Raw genomic sequence first — 21,106 nt, 5'->3', positions numbered from 1 at the left:
GTGTTTATTTATTTATTTTATATTAAAGCGGCACTCTGAAAGTGAAGATGACTACATGAAGAAAAATGTCTTGCAAAATGCCTGCTAAGTTTGAGAAATATTGGTTTGAGTTCAATGTGTTGTTGGCTATAGCAGTTATATTAGATCCTCGATACAAGTTTCATTTTATTGATTTTTTTTATACAAAACTTTATGGAGATTGTTCCATAGAGTATATGAATATTCGGAATAAAATGTCATCTCTTTTCATGGTATATAGTTCTTCTAGTGCTCCCACATGTTCTACCACGACTTCTGATAGCACTTTTAGTATAGCGAAAAGTCATTCTTTGATTAATAAACATTTCATCAAATAATATTTTTTATTTAATGATTTATATTATATTGTGGCTTGAAATTTTTTTATTTATTTTTTGTGTACAAGAATTTGATTCATTTAGACCTAACGATCTTATTGCCCATATGTAAAAAAGTCAATTAGATCTTTACTTGAATGAACCTATGACAGATAGAAATGCAAAGATTGACATTGTTTCATTTTGGAAAGGAAATGAATTTCGTTATCCTGATCTTGCTTGTATGACTCGTGACATTTTGAGTATTTCAGTTTATACAATTGCATCTGAATCTACTTTTAGTGTTGGTGGGCGTATCATTGATTAATTTAGCAGTACACTAAATGCAGATATTGTTGAAACATTAGTCTACACTAGAGATTGGCTATATGACGAGGAGCAAGGTAATATTATTTTTTATCTCATTGAATAAATAATTGTAATTTTTCAATACAATAATATTATTTGATATTAAACTTTATTGATGTCTTTTTTTTTTTTTTTAAAGTAGAAACACAATAAAAAATTAAATTGGACGAGCTAACCGAAGATGTAATGAAATTGGAAAACAACAATGGCAAGGAGGACGCTCCACCTCATTCTTGAAGCTCTAAATTTGTTTAGATTTGTGTTTTTATTATATTTGGAATTGTAACATTAATATATCTACTATGTGTGCTTTGTTTATTATATTTGGGATGTAATTTTAATATATTATTACAATGTGTGTGAATCATATTTGTTCGAATTGTAATTTTAGACTTGTAGCTAATTTTATAGATATTATTTATATTTAAATATTTATATAAAATCAATCAGGTCAAACGGGTCGTGTCGTGTCTGTTTAACTCATTAATGTAAACGAGTTGAAAGGGGTTGTGCCATGTCAATTTATTTCTTACTCATTAACGGGTCATAACAAGTCGTGTCCTATCAACCCGTTTTCTTACCTTGTCGTATTCGGGTTTAAAATTTTGACATGAAATCCTTAGCGGGTCGTGTTTATGTTGACTTATTAAGTATAATATACTTACCTTGACATGATATAAATACGATCCGTTAATACGATTTGACACCCCTACCTCCAAGCAATACCTACATATGCCATAAGTGTCTTCAAGTTTTCAAAAAGACTTTTTTCAGAAATATCTTCTCTTTTGACAAAGTTCTAGTGGAGTAATAAGGATCAGGAGAAGAAAATTTAGTGGAAGAGGTGGCGGGAATCAAAGAGTATATGAGGGTTGGGATTTCGGGACATGGCTTATTTTAATTAAGTAATGCTATCAAAACATATATAGAGACTTTTAAGTAATCCTCCTTCTCTGACTGCAAGAATATTAAAGGAAAAATATTTTAAAGATTGGGACATCTTAGAAGCCAGCCTAGGAAAAGGCCCTTCTTATCTCTGGATGAGCATTTGGGGGTCAGTCCCTTTGATTAAAGCAGGAATGAGATTGAGAGTTGGTAATGAGAAAAAAAATAAGAACTTGGAGGTACAAGTGGCTGCCTACTTAGAATACTCTTTGGGTGCAATCAAGGTGGAGGTATTGGATTAGGATGCAACTATAAGTGAGTTGATTAATCACCATGATAAAAGTTGGAAGGAATGAAGGAAGAACTAGTATACCAAGTGATGAATAAAGAAGAAGCAAAAGTTATATGCAGTCTACCACTAAACAGGCTACGATTTGAAGACAAAAGTATTTGGGGAATGAGCAGAAATGGTTTATTTAGTGTGAAGAGTGCCTACTACCTAGCTGTACAGAGGAAGAAGCATCTGATGGGAGAGCACTCAAGTAGTGCTCAAGCTATATCAGAGTACCAATGTATCTGGAAGTTAAGGGTACCACAATCAGTGAAGATCTTCATATGGAAAGCAATAAATGAGGCAATTCCAATGAAAAGAAACCTGTTATACAGGAAAGTAATAGATACAACATCATGTCTCATATGTGAGCAATTAGAGGAAACATCATGCCATGGTTTGTAGAGTTGTGGGGCTGCATCTGATGTTTGGGCAGATCGGCAAAGTGTGGTGTAGAAGTGGAATAGTGCAGAGGCAGAATTCAACAGTATATAGGAGAGAATGGTATTAGGACTAGATATGTAGAAACTGGGAGAGGCAGCTTGTGTCCTTAGGAAATATGGTTTAAAAGAAACAAGTTTATATTTGAGGAAAAATTCGATGGCCCAAGAGTGGTGTATAGTAGTGCATTATCTGAATAAGAAGAATTCCAGCAGGCTCAAGATGTTGGTTCTACTATGGCAAACATAGAATTTGTTCCACTTAGTAGAGTGGTGAGATGGCAAAAACTAATTGGGATGCAGCGTTCGAGGGAGCTTCATGCAAAATGGGTGCAGGAATAGTAGTAAATTGAGGGTGAAATAATAGCAACTTTATGCAGGTACCAATCACATGTAACCCAACCAGTATTGGTTGAAACTTATGCTTTATAGATAGCTTTGATATTTTGCATATAGTTGGGACTAACAAATGTAGTGTTTGAAAAGGATGCTCTTATGGTTGTCAGAGAAGTTAGTAGTGTAGATATGAATCATTCATGATATGACCAAGTAATTGATTACATCAAAGAAGTCCAACATGGAAGATGTAGTATACACCTAGAGAGGGGAACAAAGTAGCTCATCAGGTAGCTAAGTTTGCTTTAAATTGTGAGAATGAGAGAGTATGGGTAGAAGAAGGCCCTTCTTGTATTCATAAACTTATCTTGCTTAAAAAGCAATGACCTGGTTAGTTTTTTCTGATTGAATGAAAGTTTATTTTATGTTTGAAAAAAAAATATATATTACAAATTGGATGATAATTTGTGATTAACTTGTGATACAACTTATTAGAATAATAGTAATCTTTATATTCAATTTTATCATTTTCACATGATCCACTTTACATAGTTTTATAGATAAATTACTTGAATAAAATATTCTTTAAAATATAATATATTGAATAAATTGTTGAAATTGATCAAATTTAAGAAAACAACAATAGTTTTAATATAAAAATGATAGACATTAAAATTCCAAACATAAGAGTAAGATTGTTCATTTAGGTACAGATTCAAATATCTGAGTATACAACTGACTTGGATTTAGGTGTGTAATAAGGTCCAAATAGTCCAGATTATTCTGGATCATAACTCAGGTCGGTACTTAACAGATTCTGAATTTTTGAAACTTAAAAATTTGGATACCTGAGAATCTGAATACTGTCATATTCATATTGTAACTCATTTGTTTTTATAACTAATTCTCGTATCATTTTATCTAATTATTATAATTTTCTTAAATTTTTATACAAAATAAAATAAATAATTTAATTTTTTTAAATTTTAAAATAAAAATAATATTAAAAAAATATATTTTAATAATATTTTATATCATCTGTAAAAACAAACGAGATTATTCTTTCTTAGAAGTTAAAATATAGTAGGGTTGCGGGTATTGAATTACCCGCATCATGTACCCGTAATCGCCTAGTATACTAAAGACAGATGGATAATCCGGGTTACCCCAAAATGCGGGCCGATAATCGCCTTCGGAACTGGACCGGGCCGGAAAAAATTCAGCCCGGATGAAGTTATGAATAATGCTACAAAGGAGGAACCCAAACACCTCCGAACTCCACTCCGCCATTTTCTATCGGACCCAACTCAGTCGACGTCTCCTAACACTAACGCACGAAAGCGATTAGCAAAAATTGAAAGATGTTCCTGCGGGCGATCGGACGGCCATTGTTGGCGAAGGTGAAACAAACGACGGGGATCGTGGGGCTGGACGTCGTACCGAACGCGCGGCAGGTACTAATTGAGCTGTACTCCAAGACGCTGAAGGAGATCCAGGCGGTGCCGGAGGACGAGGGTTACCGGAAGGCCGTGGAGAGCTTCACGAGGCACAGACTCAATGTGTGCCAGGAAGAGGAGGACTGGGAGGCCATCGAGAAGAAGCTCGGATGCGGCCAGGTCGAGGAGCTCATTGAGGAGGCCCGCGACGAGCTCACTCTCATCGGAAAAATGATCGGTCCGTAATCTTTTTTATCCCTTTGTTTTTTTTTTTAAAGAAAACCGTTTCTTCAGTAATTTTTATGTTTATTTGGGTTGCTGACAAATTGAGGAAATAGTATGAAAGGAAAGAAAGATTCGAGTTCGAAAAACGGAAGTTTTTGGTGATTCTGGTAATCTGAGAGATAGATAATTCGGCCCAGGGGAGAGTTTAGGTTCATTACGAAAATGATGAGTTCATGTGGACGAAGAGATACGTTTTGCGATTTCACAATTAATCATCGTTTGGGGGCTGAGCTAAGTGAACAAATAAAAAGAAAAAAATGTTTTTTTATTTTTTGGGGGAGGGAGGGGGGGGGGGGGGGGGGGTAGTTTTATTTTGCAACCTGGGAAATTGGGCTTTGAGAGCTGTAGTTATGCTGGAAGTGCATTAGTCTGTACAATTCTGTGCTGGGTTCGTGTTTGTCATCGATTTTGTTGCTGATTGAGTGAGGGAAAGAAGAGGAAGAAAAAAATATATGCGAGTTTTGTGTCTTTGTTGAATTTGTTCACCTTATCAAGGAAGAGTGTACTGACTGAGCCAGATAGTTGTCTCAAGTTCATAAAGAATTTGATCGTCTTTTTATTTCGATAATTTTCGCCTCTCATGTTGGGTTAAACGTGTTAATTGAGGATGAAAAAATTATTTCATAAAAGGTTTGTAAGTGCGTTGGAGATTCTTTAAAAGTAAGGTCCTTTACACTTTGAAGCCTGTAAAAACATAAGGTTCTTTGCCTTAAGAGTTGAAGATATGCCTGTGAGTGAGTTCCCCCCTCATTCTAGGAATATCCAGTTGTGGTTTACCAGGAGAGCTTAAAGGCCCGGATTGGTTACACAATACTAAAAATCTCATCTCATCTCATCTCAACTCATCATTACAACTTTTTCTTATCCCCATATAAAATATAATAAACAATTTAACCTTTTCAAATCCTAATACAAATTAATATTAAAAAATTATATTATAACAATATTTTATTCATTACTATTTAAAATATTTCATCTCATTTGTGTAACCAAATGGGCCGTTTTGGAAAAGGTAAATCTCAATCTGAAATGAAAAGCAATGGCTAAGCGACATTTGGGCCATGTTTGATTACCATCAATTTTCAAACACCGATCAGTCTCCAAAAAAAAAAAAAAAATCCTATTCAACTTTTCATCCAATCGTTTGCCTGGTTTTCAGTAAAAGTAAAAACCATAAAAACCAAAAAAACTTTTACAAAATCCAAAACAATAATATCCCAAAGCATTTTTTTATAAGTAAACGATTTTATTAATATCCCAAAAACATTATAATTAAATAACTTCCTATCTACCTTTCACTTTCACAAATCCTAATACAAAACATATTTAAAAAAATTATTATACTTTCCTATCTACTTTCACAAAACCCTATAAATAAACACATCTCAGATTTTTTTATATATAAAAAAAAATATCTCATAAACTGTCAAAGGTTGCAAGATCTTGTAGGAATGAGGTTGATGTACCAGAAGAATTTTGTAACCTACCTGACCTGGTCTAACAGTTTCACTAGGTCATTGGAAAGAGATGAATTACTAGAGCAGGACAAGAATATAAAGTTTGATGGGAAAGTAAAAGATGAGAGTTGATGAATTAATTTTACGGAATCCTTTGAGACTTTCTAAGTTTTATCCTAGCCTCGGGTGAATGGATTTGGTTGGATCACCTAGTTTGACACCATCCTGTGATCATCTAAACTGATCAGATGAAAGCGCTTTGATGATTGCAAGCAAATAGGGATCGGGTTCTGACTTCACCTAGGATGGTCTTGTCAGAAATATTTTCTCTCAATTGATTGCTATCAAAATTAAAAGATGAATAAGAAGAAGAAAAGAAAGAAATCTTTGCTTTCAATGAGAAATAGGGATCCATAGGGCGTTCTGGAAAATTTTCAAAGTTAAAAGGGAAATTTTAATTTATAGCAGTTCTTAAGAGAGAATTAAAATTTTAATATTTCATTTTAAGGTGTCATGAAGTTAGTGTTCTCGGAATTTTATAAGGATTTCCCAGTAACAGGAGGCAATTGTGGCAGATTGTTGGCAGCTATCTAATGACACTACACAATGGAACATCACCTTTATGCACTCAGCGCATGATTGGGAAGTGAATATTTTTTCATCATTCTTTAACCCTTTTATTCTTAAAGGATGGAAAGTGGTATTGAGAATAGGATCTGGTGGATTTTGTCCAAGAGAAAGGAAGTTTGAAGCCAAACATTTTTTTCACACTTTGCGGTACAGGGACACTTCTTTTTTGAGGAAGGGCATTTGGCGGAACAAAAAGCCTGCAGCTGGCATTATTTGTGTGGACAAGTGGACAACTGTGTCATGGAAGGTTCTAATTAGGGATAACTTGAGAAGAGAACCTTGGTGATGGATTGGTATTAGATTTGCAAGAAGAGTGGTGAAACAATAAATCATCCTTTGTTGTACTGCGAAGCCTGCTAGAATAGTGTGGGCCTTGGCCTTTCATCTTTTTGGAGTGGAGTGCCCTAATCGTAGTAGAGTTATTGGATTGTAGCATAAATTGGAAAGTAAATATGGAAGTTTGGAGGATAGTTCCTATATGCATAATATGGTGCGTGAAAGGAACCCAATGCAAGGAACTTTGAAGACCGCGTGAAGTTGGTGGATGAGCTTAGTTCTACAACGCTGAACCTTCTTGTCTGGGCATCACTTTATAATAGACTAATAGTTCTAGTTTTTTCTTATATAGATTTTATGTGCTCCTCTTATATACACTCTGTGTACTTGTATACATTCTGTGTACTTGGTTTGGGCCCTTATGCATGATTAATAATATTGACTCATCATTCATAGGTTTGGATAGTGAGTTGAGATGAAAGTTGAATAAAATATTGTTAAAATATTATTTTTTAATATTATTCTTGTTTTGACATTTGAAAAAGTTGAATCGTTTATTATATTTTTATGGGAATTTGGGAAAGTTGTAATGATTGGATGAGATGAAATGTTTTTTGTATCCAAACCTAGCCTAAGAGTATTTCAGCCTTGAAGAACAAGTTATCTATTGGAGAGCCAAACTATATGTGAGATCATGTATCTGGATGCCTCAAAAAGAATTCAATAATCTTTCCTTAAAATGTCAGAGGCTATTGCCTCTATTTGCATTACTTATACTTGATAAGCGAATAAATATAGTTTGTAATGGGTTTTGTGTTTTCTGCGTTGTGTTGGAATGCAGAGTGGGATCCATGGGGTGTTCCTGATGACTATGAATGCGAGGTTATTGAGAATGATGCTCCAGTTCCTAAGCATATCCCTCTGCACCGACCTGGTCCGCTTCCAGAGGAGTTTTACAAAACACTGGAGGCTATTACTTCAGTCCCCAAAGTGGATGAGGCTGCAGCAACCTCCAGTGAGACGCAGGTAAAGGAGTAAAATGCTGCATGTCTTTGGGGAACTTGGGGTTCCAGAGCTGAATGTCTTCTTTTCCCCATATTCTCCTGATTTTGTTCTCATTTAGTGGGACTGTTTGAAGGGAGTTTAATTTCTGGGACAAAGGCTTGTATCTTAATAATCTCCACTTGAAGTGTGAAGTGCAAAATCATGTTATTCCTATCACCGTTCTTGCTTCTGTGGAAATGAAACTAGTTGCGTTTAAGTATTGTTAGCTGCGTCTGGAGTTTGAAACTTTGGAGCATGCGGCTAGTTCAACAGGCTGTCTTTTAAGGGCTCATATGAATTAAGTGCTCAGTATGTGATATGAGCTGTGGAAGATTCCGTTGTTTTGTTGAATATGGAAAGTGTAGTTTGTTTAAAGTTGGGGACAGAGAGAATGGTTATTGGGATTAGAATCCTCCAAATTGATTTTAACAATCTCAGGTTCTTTGGGTAGCCCATCGAGAGCATTTACAATTGTTTAGCAGTTTTGCATATAAGGTCTCCATTGGATTATGCAAAGTAAATGCATAGAAGCTAAAGCCTAAAATGTTGCTCTATATTTGTCATCTATGTAATTTTTTTTTTATTACCATTTGTTTCATTTAAACTCTCTTTATATTTAAACATGAAAAATTCATTATATTCTTAGAATATAGTATTATAATAAAGATAAAAATTCCAATTCATGGTAGTCATCTCCCCTGGCTGGTGCCCTCACAGATACACCAGTGGCCGCTAACCGAAATGGAACGCATGAACATGCACCTCAAGCAACACAAATACGATATATACTGCAATAAAGGTCAACCGAATTTTTTGCCACGCACCCAGCTCCCCAACACACTAGTGATTCCCTCAAAAACATCTTTGAAGCTAATAATCTCAAAAACCAAAATAGCTTTTTATTTAAAGCTTTTCTGATAAGGTGAAATAACATCCCACTTAAGGCAGAGAGGTACAGACAGTTACAATCTCATGATAGTCTTTAAACTACCAAGTCGTAAAAGCGTTATGATATGAAGAAACTCTTATCACTTAAAATTCTTCAATTGTATTCATGACCCTAAGAACTGCAAAGGGGATTTGCCTTTACTCATATCTGTTATACAAGAATCTAACAGTTCAAAATTTAACTAGATGGGATCAACCATACCTATTTGTAATTAACCTTTACAACATAGATCAGATGGCAAAACTTGGATGTAGACATAATGCGGGTACGAGCACAGAGACCAAAGAGGCTAGCATCCATGCAAGAAATATGACCGGTAAAACAATGGACAATGGATCACCATTTACCCCTTTTTTTAAATCTCTCTTGCCTTCCTATTTTATGGTGGGGGAGGGAGTATGCATTCCAGGACTAAATATTCACAATCATCTCCAGAAGCAACTATCTCATTAATCAGATCCTCCCAATATTTCTACCGTGAATCCATCACGCTGAACCAGTCTTTGCCATGCCAGAATAGTAATTGCCCACATTTGCCACAAATAGTGGATCCCTATCTTCAATTTTGAACTCATTCCTGCTGCTGCTACTACTTGTGGCATTTCCCTCTCTCTGCTCCAACTCTTTCGTTAGATCCTCCATTGCATTCTTTAAATTGGCTTTGCTCATTTGACCAGCCTCCCCAGTTGAGATTCCAACCATTGTAATCTTTGGAAGAAGAGAATTTGGCTGTACGTTTTGTTTTATACATTCCTTCAATGAGTCTTCCGTTTGGCAAGACTTTTTTGACAACAGATGACTTAACAAATCTCTAAAAGGTAACCTGAAATCAGGTTTGTGCCCTTGATTAGCTTTGCTACCATCTTTTAATTTGGGCTCTGAAGTGTCTTGGTGATGAGAATGTTTACTATCATTTCCCAATTGAGAGTTGGCAAGACAGCTACTGTACTCAGATGCTCTCAGAGCAGAAGCTGCACTCCTGCAACATAACGATGATAATGTTGTTAAGGAAGGGACTCATGTGATGCAGAACCCAAACTTCCGACTCAAATTAGTAGGTAAAATGGATCCAACTTCGAAAAGCAGCTTTGAAAAACAGAGCCTGGTTTATTAAGTTTACGGTTAGTTAATTCAGAATATTGAAATGGTGCTAAAGCCAAAAATGGGTTCTTTTCTTTTTTAAAAACATCTAAATTGAATGAAAAACTCATTGAGTCATGCACAAGTATACCCTGAGGTTACCATATTTATGCTCAAAACATGATAATTAAGCAACTATACTGCATTTACAGTGTGATTCTACAAACTTTGAGCAATTTTTAAAGGGGAAAGGCCAATGCTCTGTTGGTTACTAGAAACCAAATGTCTGTAAATCCAAAAAACAAGATAACGTGTCAAAAATAGTACGGCCACAAGGCCTACATCCATGGCCAAAATGGCAAGCAAGTACATAATTTTTTCCGGGATATTGCAGGAACATGAATTGGCACATCAACGCTTGAACCTGTCTTGTGTTGGACACAACTAAATAAAACCTTGACAAGTGGGGGGAAATTCATCCGGCGGATCATAAAGGGGAATTAACTTCATTTCTTCACTTTCAATCATTGATGCACTCATGTTGTTAAGACCTAGATGGGCATATTTCTATCTTGTACTAAACGAGGAAGTTCAAAACAAAAAAAGATAAATCTGAGAATTTGTGAAGGTGATAAAGGTTGTTGTAAATGTTATTTATGTTTGGCTAAGATTAGATGAGTCTGTATTTAAATTTAAATCATGGATGAATGTGAGTTTTAATAGGATGCTAGGATTGCATCCGATAAGGATGAGTTTTGAATAAGAGGGTATCCGATAAGGATAAGTACTCGGGTTGTAACTCTTATCAAATCTTGTTTAAATTATAATATAAGAGTTTAGTTTACAAGAGTTCTATGTTGGTTCAAGTCTAAAAGTCAGTTCATGAGATAAAGACGCAAGCCTTATTAGAAAAACTGAAGCAGATCTAAATTCAATGCGATCCAGAAGAAGTGATCTAGTCCGAAATGTTCACAAATTGTTAGCAACATATCTAACTGAGATTCTGGATAAACCTATCAGTAGAGTCCTTCTCCAAATCAATCACCGCATTGTTTATTTATAGAGGAGTCGGCTGAGGGTTTGGGTGAACACTTGAACATCACATATTCACAAGCATTGAGATCTTGAAGATCTGGGTAGAACTTCAAGAGATCGTGTAAGAAAAAATTCTTGAGGGAAGGATTTTCCAAAAAGCTCAATCCGTGAGATTGAGTGAGAGCATACTCCAAGGGAGAGTTGCAGTGTTCGAGTTCAACCACTGGAGGTTCCAGTAAGAAAGACAAAGATTGAAAAGTGTCAGAGGTTCTAATTACCTACTGAGGTAGAAGACAAGTGGGTCGCATGTCTTGGGTAGACGTGTCTGATTACAAAGGTTTTGTAAACGTTTTACTTGCAATCTTTTCAATCAATAAAATTGGCTTTCTTGGGTTTGGTTGCACCGTAGAATTTTACCTTTGTGGAAGTTTTTCAAAGGGTTTCCCTTCGTAACCAAATAGTGTGTTAAAGTTATTAATATATATTAGTTACTAATCAGTGCTAATGGCTTATGTTGAGTGTTAGCGTGCATAATCAGGAGTACTTTGGAAATTTCAGTTGTGATGGTGGTGCCCCAAGACGGAAATTTATTTTATGGAGAATAGATTTGCTGCCCATTCCTTATATATATATAAGCTGGTTACTCATAAAAATACAAAAAACTCCAAACTTTCATCTTGCCGCTGTGTAATTTTTTATTTTCAGCAAATTCTAGTACTACATGGAATAAAAAACTGCTGTAAAATTATCTGTGTTGGAATAATAGATCTGCAGCCCATCCCTTTCATATTTTATATTTATGCTAGCTACTAATAAATAGACCAAAAATCGCAAACTTTCCTCATGCTGTTATGCAATTTTGGACTTTGAGACATCTATTAATAGATGGAATTAAAGCCATGCTTTTGCAGTTGTGAAGTAAAAATGGAGGTCAGCTGATGAGATGGCTAACCAAGAAAGTCCCCGAAAGTGGGGCACCAATGCCAGAAGCTACATCATCTTCTTGATAACATCAAAGGACAGAATGAATCAAATGCCCTAGATTATTGAATCAACTGACTAATAACATTTTCAAATTATTGGCAGGATAGATCAAGTGGCTAATTTGCATGCTCTTCCTAAGATCTCCGTAATTGAAACTATGGTCTTGAAGGAGTAAAGGCGTACAGTTATATAACAGTAAAAAAAAAAATAACATACCACATTCTCATTATGATGAGGTGGCATTGCCCATCAACCTTTGATTTTAAAAATAAAAAAATAAAGGATGATCCAATGGTGATAAAAATGCCACATTTTACATAGTGGGGTGAAAGTGAAATATGAGTGTGGTATGTAGCATTACTCCAGTAAAAATCTTCACCCATCAATGGTAAGTTTTTTCATTTGATAAAAAAACTTACCATCGATGGGTGAAGATTTTTGATGGGTTAAAATTGGAAGTTAGCAACTCGATGGGTGAATATAAAGAATGGGAATAGAGATACCTTTTCTCAAATGAGTCAACCATATACGGAAACTTTGGTTGTAAGCCAGTGGCTTTCCGCAACCACCTGTTACCGAGGACCACTTTGTCAACTGCATAAAGGAGCTGCATTTCAGCAGCTTTTGAAATAACACTTAAAGGTATTCCAGGATTACCCATCTCATCCAGCACTTCTTGAACCTGTTAATATGTTTATTTTTGGTAAGATGAGATTTTACTTAGAACACTTCAAGATGCACAGGAAGCATACTCCAAATACACCTATTAAGGGGATGCTTGGAAACAATTTCCATCTCATCCTATCTCATCTAATTTCCTTCGCAAACATCATTCACACACAAACACTTTCAAACTAATCATTACAACTTTCTGAAATTTCCACAAAAAATAAAAAATAAAAAAAAAATAAATAAATAAATCAACTTTTTAAAATCCTAATATAAAAATAATATTCTAAAAATATTTCAACTTTATAATATCTTTTATTCAACTTTTTCTCTCTTCTTTCTCAAAACACAATAACATTTTACTACTATTTACAAAATTCTCATCTCATGTCATTTCGCAAGCATCTCCTAAAAGAGGGAAAAGAGCTTGGGAAATTCCTGAATACTAAAGTTAGGAATACAAAGGTGGCTGGCATCCAATGGAAGTATAGTAGAAGTGCGGCTGATTCATTATTCAACACTTTTTTTCTCTTTCTCCTTTTATATCTTTATTCATTCAGATGTTTAGTTCGTCTTCATGAGTAGGGGCTGGTCACTTCTGGAAAGCATGTCACAAGCATTCAAAACCCAAATACCAACTTGTATACAACACTGAATGATATTAAATGCTGTGATGACAGCAAATACTCCTGTGCCAGAATGTTCCTGAACCAAAGGAGTAATAGAACGAACCTAGAATTTCGGGATCCAACCTTCCAATATGATATTACTAGAGTTTTGACATCTGATGCTACTACAAATTGTTTGATGAGTACAACTAGTTCAAATTTAAAATCAGGCCAATGGATTTCATACCTCGGGAGGCTCCCATAAGCTATCATCAATCTCTTCAATTACTTCTGCCCCCATGTTGTCATCAATAACATCTCGTCGGCGTTGCATATGCCGAATTTGAATTAAAGAATGGAAGTGTTGGTCAACAGATTCTTCAAGAATATTATCAAGGATGTTTTTATCGAAGAAGTATGGAGTATACCTGATGGAATAAACAGTAACAATATGAGCATCAGAGATTGAAAATACAGCCTTATAGGAATAGAATGTTCCATAATTTGGATATCTCTATAACTTCTTCTTCTTTTTTTATTTTTTTATTTATATGTTGGGGAACCTCTCCAAGGCAGGGCCCTTTGGACCCACCCCTGCAGAGTAAACCTCAGTCCCATGCACTGCAACCTCGGCAGGAAAGCCAGCCTTCCACAATGGCAAAGCCAGCCTTCGGCACGAAAAATAATATCTCAAAGTTATCTCTACATAAATTAAAGACCGATAAGGGCTCGAAGACAACAAATTGAGCAAAACAGTCAGCATTGCCATTCCCAAGAAGAGAAGGCAAAGATACTTAAATAATAGGGAAAAGGGCCTAAAATGGATTAAAAATAAAGATCCAAATCCATCACAATACTAGGCCCTTATGCCAATTTCTATGTAATAAAGTTAACAATTTCTATGTAATAAAGTCAACTCATTAAAACTAACTTTTCTCTAAACCAAACGAACATGAAATGTTTAAATTTTTTTGCATAGTAAATTCCTAAACTATCAACGAGCACATTTGTGGCAGAACTTACCACTTAATCCCATCTATCGAAGCTATTGCAATATCCAGGTTTTGAGCACTAAAAACTGGAACACCATCAACCTTTTTGCTTCCTCCATTCTGTGGGATTGTCTTCAGAAGCTTATTAGCAGCCTTGACCTGCAGGGATATTTTAAGTATACAAAGAAATGCTAACTTCCACTGTATAACAGCCATGATTCATATCATACCTGTTTCTCATTCGGAACAAACTGGAACAAATGGGGTTTTTCCTGCATAGCACATAGTGACCAATTTAAAAGCTATTAAAGAACACCACAAAATGAATTTCAACACAAGGAGATCAATAAAAGGAATTAAGTAGGTACTTAAGGTTCGTTACTTGCCACATGCTAGGTATGACTCATTTACATGCATTCTATATATTATTTCACCAAACAAAAAAACACGCATAAAAGTGAAAATTCATATTTGAAACATCCCTTTCTAGGTCTAGCTATTGGAGTTGGCAACATAAGTCTTCCACAATTATGATAAATTTAAGGGCAAGTTTTCTGTCAAAAAGCATGTATTTTAAACCACCTCAACCATGATCTCTTTCTAGCCCTCTACCCATCTCCACCACTTCTCAAGCTAAAAGAATACAAACAACTAAAGAATGAAAAGATCATCCTCAACTCCCAATGATGCACATCTCTAATTAAAGTAACATTATATTGGGGTTTATTATCATAGATATGTAAAAGTTATGCTAACTAACCTCTTTACAGCAGGAAATGCTAAACAATGCTGGGAAGCTGTCTTCAATGGTTGGTCCCAGCACAAATCATGCCATATCCCAATCTTAAACCCACCCCACCTCAAATCTAACAAGACGTGAGAAATCCCCCCGTCTCTCCTAACAATTTTCCACAACCCGACCCTGAAAGATCCCTCCTGAATAAATCAGAGTGCAAATCCTAGCCCACTTAATAAGATGATACGTGACTTTATCACCAACACTGTCCCACACGGAATCCCTTTGAAGTTTCTCAAATGAAGGGCTACACTGATAGGAATGGGGAACAGAGACAAGTAGTAAGTGGGCAAGCTGGAGAGAGTAACTCTATCAGACTGATCTGCCCGCCCGTGGATAAATACAACCCACTTCCACCCAGCTATTTTAGAAAGTTAAGATCAAGTAAAACTTCACAAGCTATTCAGTAGCTGAAGAATCCCCCCACATGTGGGACCTCAAAAGTTTTCCTAATTACTACACAATCAGCAGTTTATACGGGCATCACGGAGCTCATTATGCAAGCGAAAAAACAACCTGAATATGTACGTTAATATCAATATACACAAGAAAACCGAACACACATCTGCTGCTAATAGAATAAATATATTTTGTTTTTTGATAAGTTGCTAATAGAATAAATATTCGTTTGACAATTGAGAATAAACATCAGATAAGCATAGCTGTTTCACTCGGAACAAGTGGGTAATACCTTGAAATGCTCGTATGCTAAATCAAGACGACAGGCACCCACCACACCACTTGGGATATTCAGCCTCTTAACATATGCCACTACAACAGAGAGTGGGTATCAATCAGTATTAAAGGAGAGATGGTTTTCTTCGGACTAGAAATGGAAAATGTTTTAGAGTAACTATTAAAACGCACCTGCATCACCTAAATCCATAAAAAAACGGAACACAGGCCCATTTCGTTCGCTCTTAGTAATTGTTGCAAAAATCTTTTTGAGCCAATCGGGCGTTCTATAAATAAAATACAATCAATCAGCTCGAGTTATCATTTTTAAAAACTTTTTGACACGGTAGAGATTATAGAAAGGAGGGCTGTACCTTTTGGAGAGGAAGGGAATGTCGAAGTGGGTGGAGACAGCCATGAGACCGGTCCCGGAAAGGTCGCACATACTGAAGACCTGGCCCACGAAGGCGGGACCACCGCCCCTGCCGTTGGAGTTGAGGGCGGAAATCCTGACTGTAGAAGGGAACGCGGAGGAGGAGGTGGAATCGTAGAAGGATGGGACGCCGCCCTTGACGGCGGAGTCGGGGAGAGACGAGTTGGAGGGGAGGAGGAGTGGGAGGCAGATTTTAGGTGGTGAGCTATGAGAGGTTGAAAGCGAGGTGGTTTGGTGGGAGGTGAGGAGGGAGATTAGATTGGAAGTGGCGGATTGGAGGAGGTGGGAGACAGTCTCGGTTGGGAACGCCATGGCTAACGTTCGTCTGTGTTAAGGAGTAGATTGATATGTCTGAGGGATGCGTCACGGCATTCTTCCGATGTGGCGACTCGCGAGGCGATATTACTAATCAATTTTTATTTATTTTTTAAAAATTAAGAGATGAATCAAATTGACATCTCAGATGATCCAAACTGCACTTTTCTTGAATCGGTTGAAAATGGTCGTATTTATAAAAGAATAATGCTATAGATCATTCTTTTATCTTATTTTTATTCTATTAAATAAAATATAATTCATTTATTATTATTATTAAATAATTAAAAAAATATAATAAATGAGTATTTAATAATAATAAATATATCATATCATATTTAATGAAGTGAAAATGAGATGATAGTATAGTGTATAAAATTTTCTTTATAAAATGAGATACTTTATTCAACAGTCTAATATTACATACTATAAATTACATTTATGTTTATAGTTTATAAATAAAATGAGATAAAATAAAAGTAAAAAAAATTAAATAAATTATTATTAAAATAAAATTTTTAATATTATTTTTATTTTAAAATTACAGTCTTGTACTACATATTATAAATTACTCTCTTATACTCAGTTGGATGATATTGTTTTTAATTTTCTTTTTAGATTTTACTACTCATCATTTCCACACAACACATTTATTTTAAATTTTAATTTTTTTTAAATTTTATTCTTCCTAAATTAATTAAATTCTTCTAATCTTCATCTATATTCTACACATTTAATAAGAAAAAAAAAATAAAGAATTGTAAATAGTGTTGATAATGAATAAAATTTTGAAGACACTTGGCTTAGGGATTACAAAATTATAAAAGGAGGTTTCTAGAAAAAATATTTCGCCCCATAATTGAAAATGTATAAATAATAAATACTATCATATTATCATCCCCAGAGAAATTGGCCCAATTTATACAAATGATACTAACACCACCGAAATCATAACAAATTAATTATTTTAGATCTACCAAAACAAAAGAGAACAGAGAACGCTTGCTTTGTTTTTGTTTTTAGCCTCTATTTTCCAATTGATGTGTTTTGAAAGCACAGATATTTACAACCAATACGTTTTAAAATATAATTTTCAACTAAGCAGCTCCATGTTATTCTCTCCTATGCATTTCAGACTACCTCACTTTATCTAAAAAAAAAATTCCTAGATGGGTTCATCCAAAGAGACAACACTTGCACAATGCTATTGGCTTCATGAATGCAAACACACCCAGGAAGGCCAGGCAGCCTATATTCAATGTACCGTACGCCAGCACTTTTTTCTTTTTCAATGTATGCCAACACTATATCTTGGTTTTACTTACACCTTTCAGAGATACAACTATCAACTTTGCAAGTAAGAAATCCCTATCAACTTTGCAAATCAGAAATCCCTATCAACTTGTGAGAAACGAGCATATAAATAATAATGCAATACTAAACCTCCGACTGTCAAGAGGAAACATTAGTTTCAATTTTCAACTCATCAGAACTTGTTTCAGCTTCCTCGTAAAATTCGTTTGAAGTCCAGTCAGTTTCCTCATTCTTAAGTACATCTTTGCCACAATCATTAGCTTTGACATCAAGTTCTTCGGAACTTGTTTCAGCTTCCTCGTGTGTAACATTCAAAGTCTGGTCAGTTTTCTCATGCCTGCTTGCATCTTCATTAGAACCATCAAATTCTTCTAAATGCTTTGCCTTTATTTTGATGCGCTTTCCTTTGATGTACCGATATTCCCATTTCGGAGGTGGATATTTCTTCTTCAATTTGTTATATTTGTCCATCATACCCAGCTCTTTGAAGACATTTCCAACCATTGAAACAATTGAAACATTTGGTCGGACACCAAGCTCTTCCATGTCAGCAAATATCTATGAGAGAATATATACATGTTAGAATTTTCCTGAATTTAGAGCATCCAATATATAAGCTACTAGATAGGAAAGAACTAATCTGACAATCAAAAGATACTGCACCAGTTCTGATAGATACAGTGAAGATCCATATCTAAGATCAGAGCATCAATTGACTAATGCATTAAGAAGCTATTTCATGTCTTACTTTGCATGGGTGTTGCCAAAGAATCTACATCTAAAAAAGATTGAGGTGTGGATTCTTTTTTTTTTTTTTTTTTTTATTGGTATTGGGTGTCCGAGAACAAAGTTCCCACTAATCCCTAAGGTGCACAGGCCCCTCAGCAATGAGTTCCCCGCACCTCAGGTAATTCAAAGGGAAGTTCCTCCAATCTAATAGGCCCTAGAAATTGTTTGCATCCAAGAGGATTCCAACCTTAAACCTGGAGGGAGCATACCACCAAGGCCAAGGCCTTCACTCTGTGATCAGTGGCAGCAGCTCAACTCTAGTAAGATGTCCACGTACAATGATGTCTTACTTGGTAAGACGGGATGAGTTAAATGTAAATGAAAAGTCAGATCCAGCATGATTTGGAAGATAGATATTATGGGATTGAATCTGATTGTGATACAATCAGTTGGTGATGAATTCATTTCTCACAATGAAATCATCTTCTAAGGCTTCATCTCTTGAGCATTCTATAGCCAAGGCTTTGTACATCAACTGAACAAGTCATTAACTTCATGATTAGGAAGCATAGGGTGGCATAGTAGTACCTCAAACATCTTCTCATGCATGGCCCTTTTATAATAAATAGAAATCATCTTATCAAAGAAAATACGAGGCATGCTTTCCAAATTCTCCGTAAATAGTTTTGTCCAAAGCTCCTCAGCTTCATCAAGTCTCCCATCCTCTGCTAAGGCATTTAGTAATGTGAAATAGCTCCCCATTGTTCTTCCTTGACCTTTACTTAACATCCACTTTGTCACCTACAGTCCACACTTTGCTTGCTTGATTTGGTATTTGAAAACCACCAAAGAAGAGAGAAGTAAGAAAAAAGTTCACCAAACTAAAGGCACCTGAATTATTCTCTTCCATTCTCGTTGATTTTCAAGAGTTTTCAATGCCTTCTTCACGGTAACTAAAGGGAACTCTAATTCCCAGGCAATGAATGAATCAAGAGCTCCATAAACTTCCTCTTTCACATTTGACAATTTCATAATCTACAAAAAAATCCCCAAAATGATTATCTCAAGAGACTAAAATACAATAAAGAAATTTCGACCATGGAATGTCCTTAAAATGTTCTTCTATTACTGTAGATTGTTCAAAAACTCCATGTCAAATTGGCAATCTCATATTTTGAAAAGTTGGCACATACTCGTATTTTCTGTGAGAATCAAATTAGACAGAAACAAAACCCGGGGAGATAAAAGTCAAGCTTACACAATCAATGAGCTTTGATGACTTGGAAATGGTTCCAATTCTCTTTCTTGTTTTCCACACTCGAGGATATCTTGGTCTTGGGCCTTTTGAAGAACATACCTGATTTTTTTAACATTTTTTTGGAGAGAAAAAAGATCGTTGGAGTAACGTTCAGTTTGATTGCCAATAAATAACTACGACAGAGAAGAAAGATTTATTCTCCCTTTATTCTTCATGAAACATCCACATATAAAACATAACTACAGGTAACACCCTCCCCTAATCATCAAATTTCCAGTTCCCATGTCGCTATCTCATCTTAGCAACCAAAATGGAACCAGTTGATTTCCATTACTATCAGCAAAAGATTGAAATATTAAGAAACATGAGATGCATACCACGACCCTGCTCGTGCTCTTTGGAAATTTAATTGATTCCAATCTTTTAGTAACGATTGGCAGAGAATACGTCAATGTAAGCATCCTGTGAAAGCACAAAAGAACAAACTCAATAGGTCTTAACTATACGAAGCTACTAAAAAATGGGTGTGAGAAATAGGCCCCGTTTTTCATCAATAGCCATTAATATCCAATGTATTTCTTCTTTTTGAAAAGCAAGAAATGCATTTCAAAATGCTATCCAGACAATGGAAATAAGGTTAGATTCATAAGCAACACCAGAAAAATAATCCGAGTTCAGAACAGTCCATGAGAACCAGAAAACCACATATTGGTTTGAAGTAATAAATCTCCTTTGGCTAAAAGAAACCAATATACGCCAAATTTGATCTCTTTATATATCGAAATTTCCACCCAACCAACCAGAGTGGTTGAAACGTTTAAAGTCCAGGGGTGAGCACCAAATCAATCGGAGTCGGAGTCGGATTTTGGGGATTACATCACGCTATTGAATATTGAGCATTTCGGGATTACAGCACTCTTGTATCACCAAAATCACAGACCGCAATCAAAAATCGCCATACGATTTTGAAAAAGCACCTACCGTGGGCTTGTGGAGACGCCGGGGACGCCTGGAGGAGAAGGAACTGACAGCGACGGGCAGGGGCAGTTCTAGGAGCTGCGAACGCGTAGAGGGACGGCCGCAAGGCAGGAGAAGAGAGAGAGAGAGAGAGAGAAGCGACAGGTCTGAGAGTGAGTCAGGTCGCGGGGGGTGTTCTTCCAGGAACCGACGGCAAGTGGCAGTAGAGAGACGGCCGCACGGCGGGAGAAGAGAGAGAGAGGAGACGACGGGCTCTGAGCCTGTGAGGCTGAGAGTGAGCAGAGTATAAGGTCCCCCGAGGATGGGAGCACATAGAAAGTCTAAACGGCGCCGTTTTCTCCATTAGAAACGACGCCATTGAGACCGTGAACCCTGTTTTGGGATGGGCTGATGCGGCTTTGGGTTTCTAAACCCCTTTTTTTTTCCTCATAAACCTTGGATTTTTTTCTATGATAAAAAACCAAATC

General features: G+C 35.9%; 3 protein-coding genes across 3 annotated transcripts; 1 reads left to right on the top strand and 2 right to left on the bottom strand.

Moving 5' to 3' along the window:
• The first annotated feature begins 3,961 nt into the window (after nt 1–3,961).
• LOC122313315 (probable NADH dehydrogenase [ubiquinone] 1 alpha subcomplex subunit 5, mitochondrial) lies at nt 3,962–8,001 on the top strand. Its single transcript, XM_043128196.1, has 2 exons — nt 3,962–4,370; nt 7,622–8,001. The coding sequence occupies exons 1-2, from the start codon at nt 4,058–4,060 to the stop codon at nt 7,816–7,818; spliced, it is 510 nt and encodes a 169-aa protein (XP_042984130.1). The 5' UTR covers nt 3,962–4,057; the 3' UTR covers nt 7,819–8,001.
• A 697-nt stretch (nt 8,002–8,698) lies between these two features.
• LOC122313314 lies at nt 8,699–16,448 on the bottom strand. The gene is made up of 8 exons (XM_043128195.1): nt 15,987–16,448; nt 15,805–15,899; nt 15,629–15,708; nt 14,372–14,413; nt 14,173–14,300; nt 13,397–13,577; nt 12,376–12,554; nt 8,699–9,752 (listed from the first exon to the last, which is right to left on the bottom strand). Exons 1-8 carry the CDS (start codon nt 16,355–16,357, stop codon nt 9,260–9,262), a joined length of 1,569 nt encoding a protein of 522 aa, XP_042984129.1. The 5' UTR covers nt 16,358–16,448; the 3' UTR covers nt 8,699–9,259.
• Nucleotides 16,449–17,554: 1,106 nt separating this feature from the next.
• On the bottom strand, nt 17,555–20,946 carry LOC122314477 (pentatricopeptide repeat-containing protein At4g21190). Its single transcript, XM_043130100.1, has 6 exons — nt 20,643–20,946; nt 20,039–20,123; nt 19,662–19,760; nt 19,295–19,438; nt 18,992–19,204; nt 17,555–18,232 (listed from the first exon to the last, which is right to left on the bottom strand). Exons 2-6 carry the CDS (start codon nt 20,120–20,122, stop codon nt 17,813–17,815), a joined length of 960 nt encoding a protein of 319 aa, XP_042986034.1. The 5' UTR covers nt 20,123; nt 20,643–20,946; the 3' UTR covers nt 17,555–17,812.
• Between the last annotated feature and the right edge of the window lie 160 nt (nt 20,947–21,106).

Source organism: Carya illinoinensis, chromosome 6 (assembly GCF_018687715.1).
Source record: "Carya illinoinensis cultivar Pawnee chromosome 6, C.illinoinensisPawnee_v1, whole genome shotgun sequence".
NCBI classification, from domain to species: domain Eukaryota; kingdom Viridiplantae; phylum Streptophyta; class Magnoliopsida; order Fagales; family Juglandaceae; genus Carya; species Carya illinoinensis.
The sequence above is the reverse complement of the archived record's forward strand: the minus strand, read 5'-3'. Positions and strand labels throughout refer to the sequence as shown.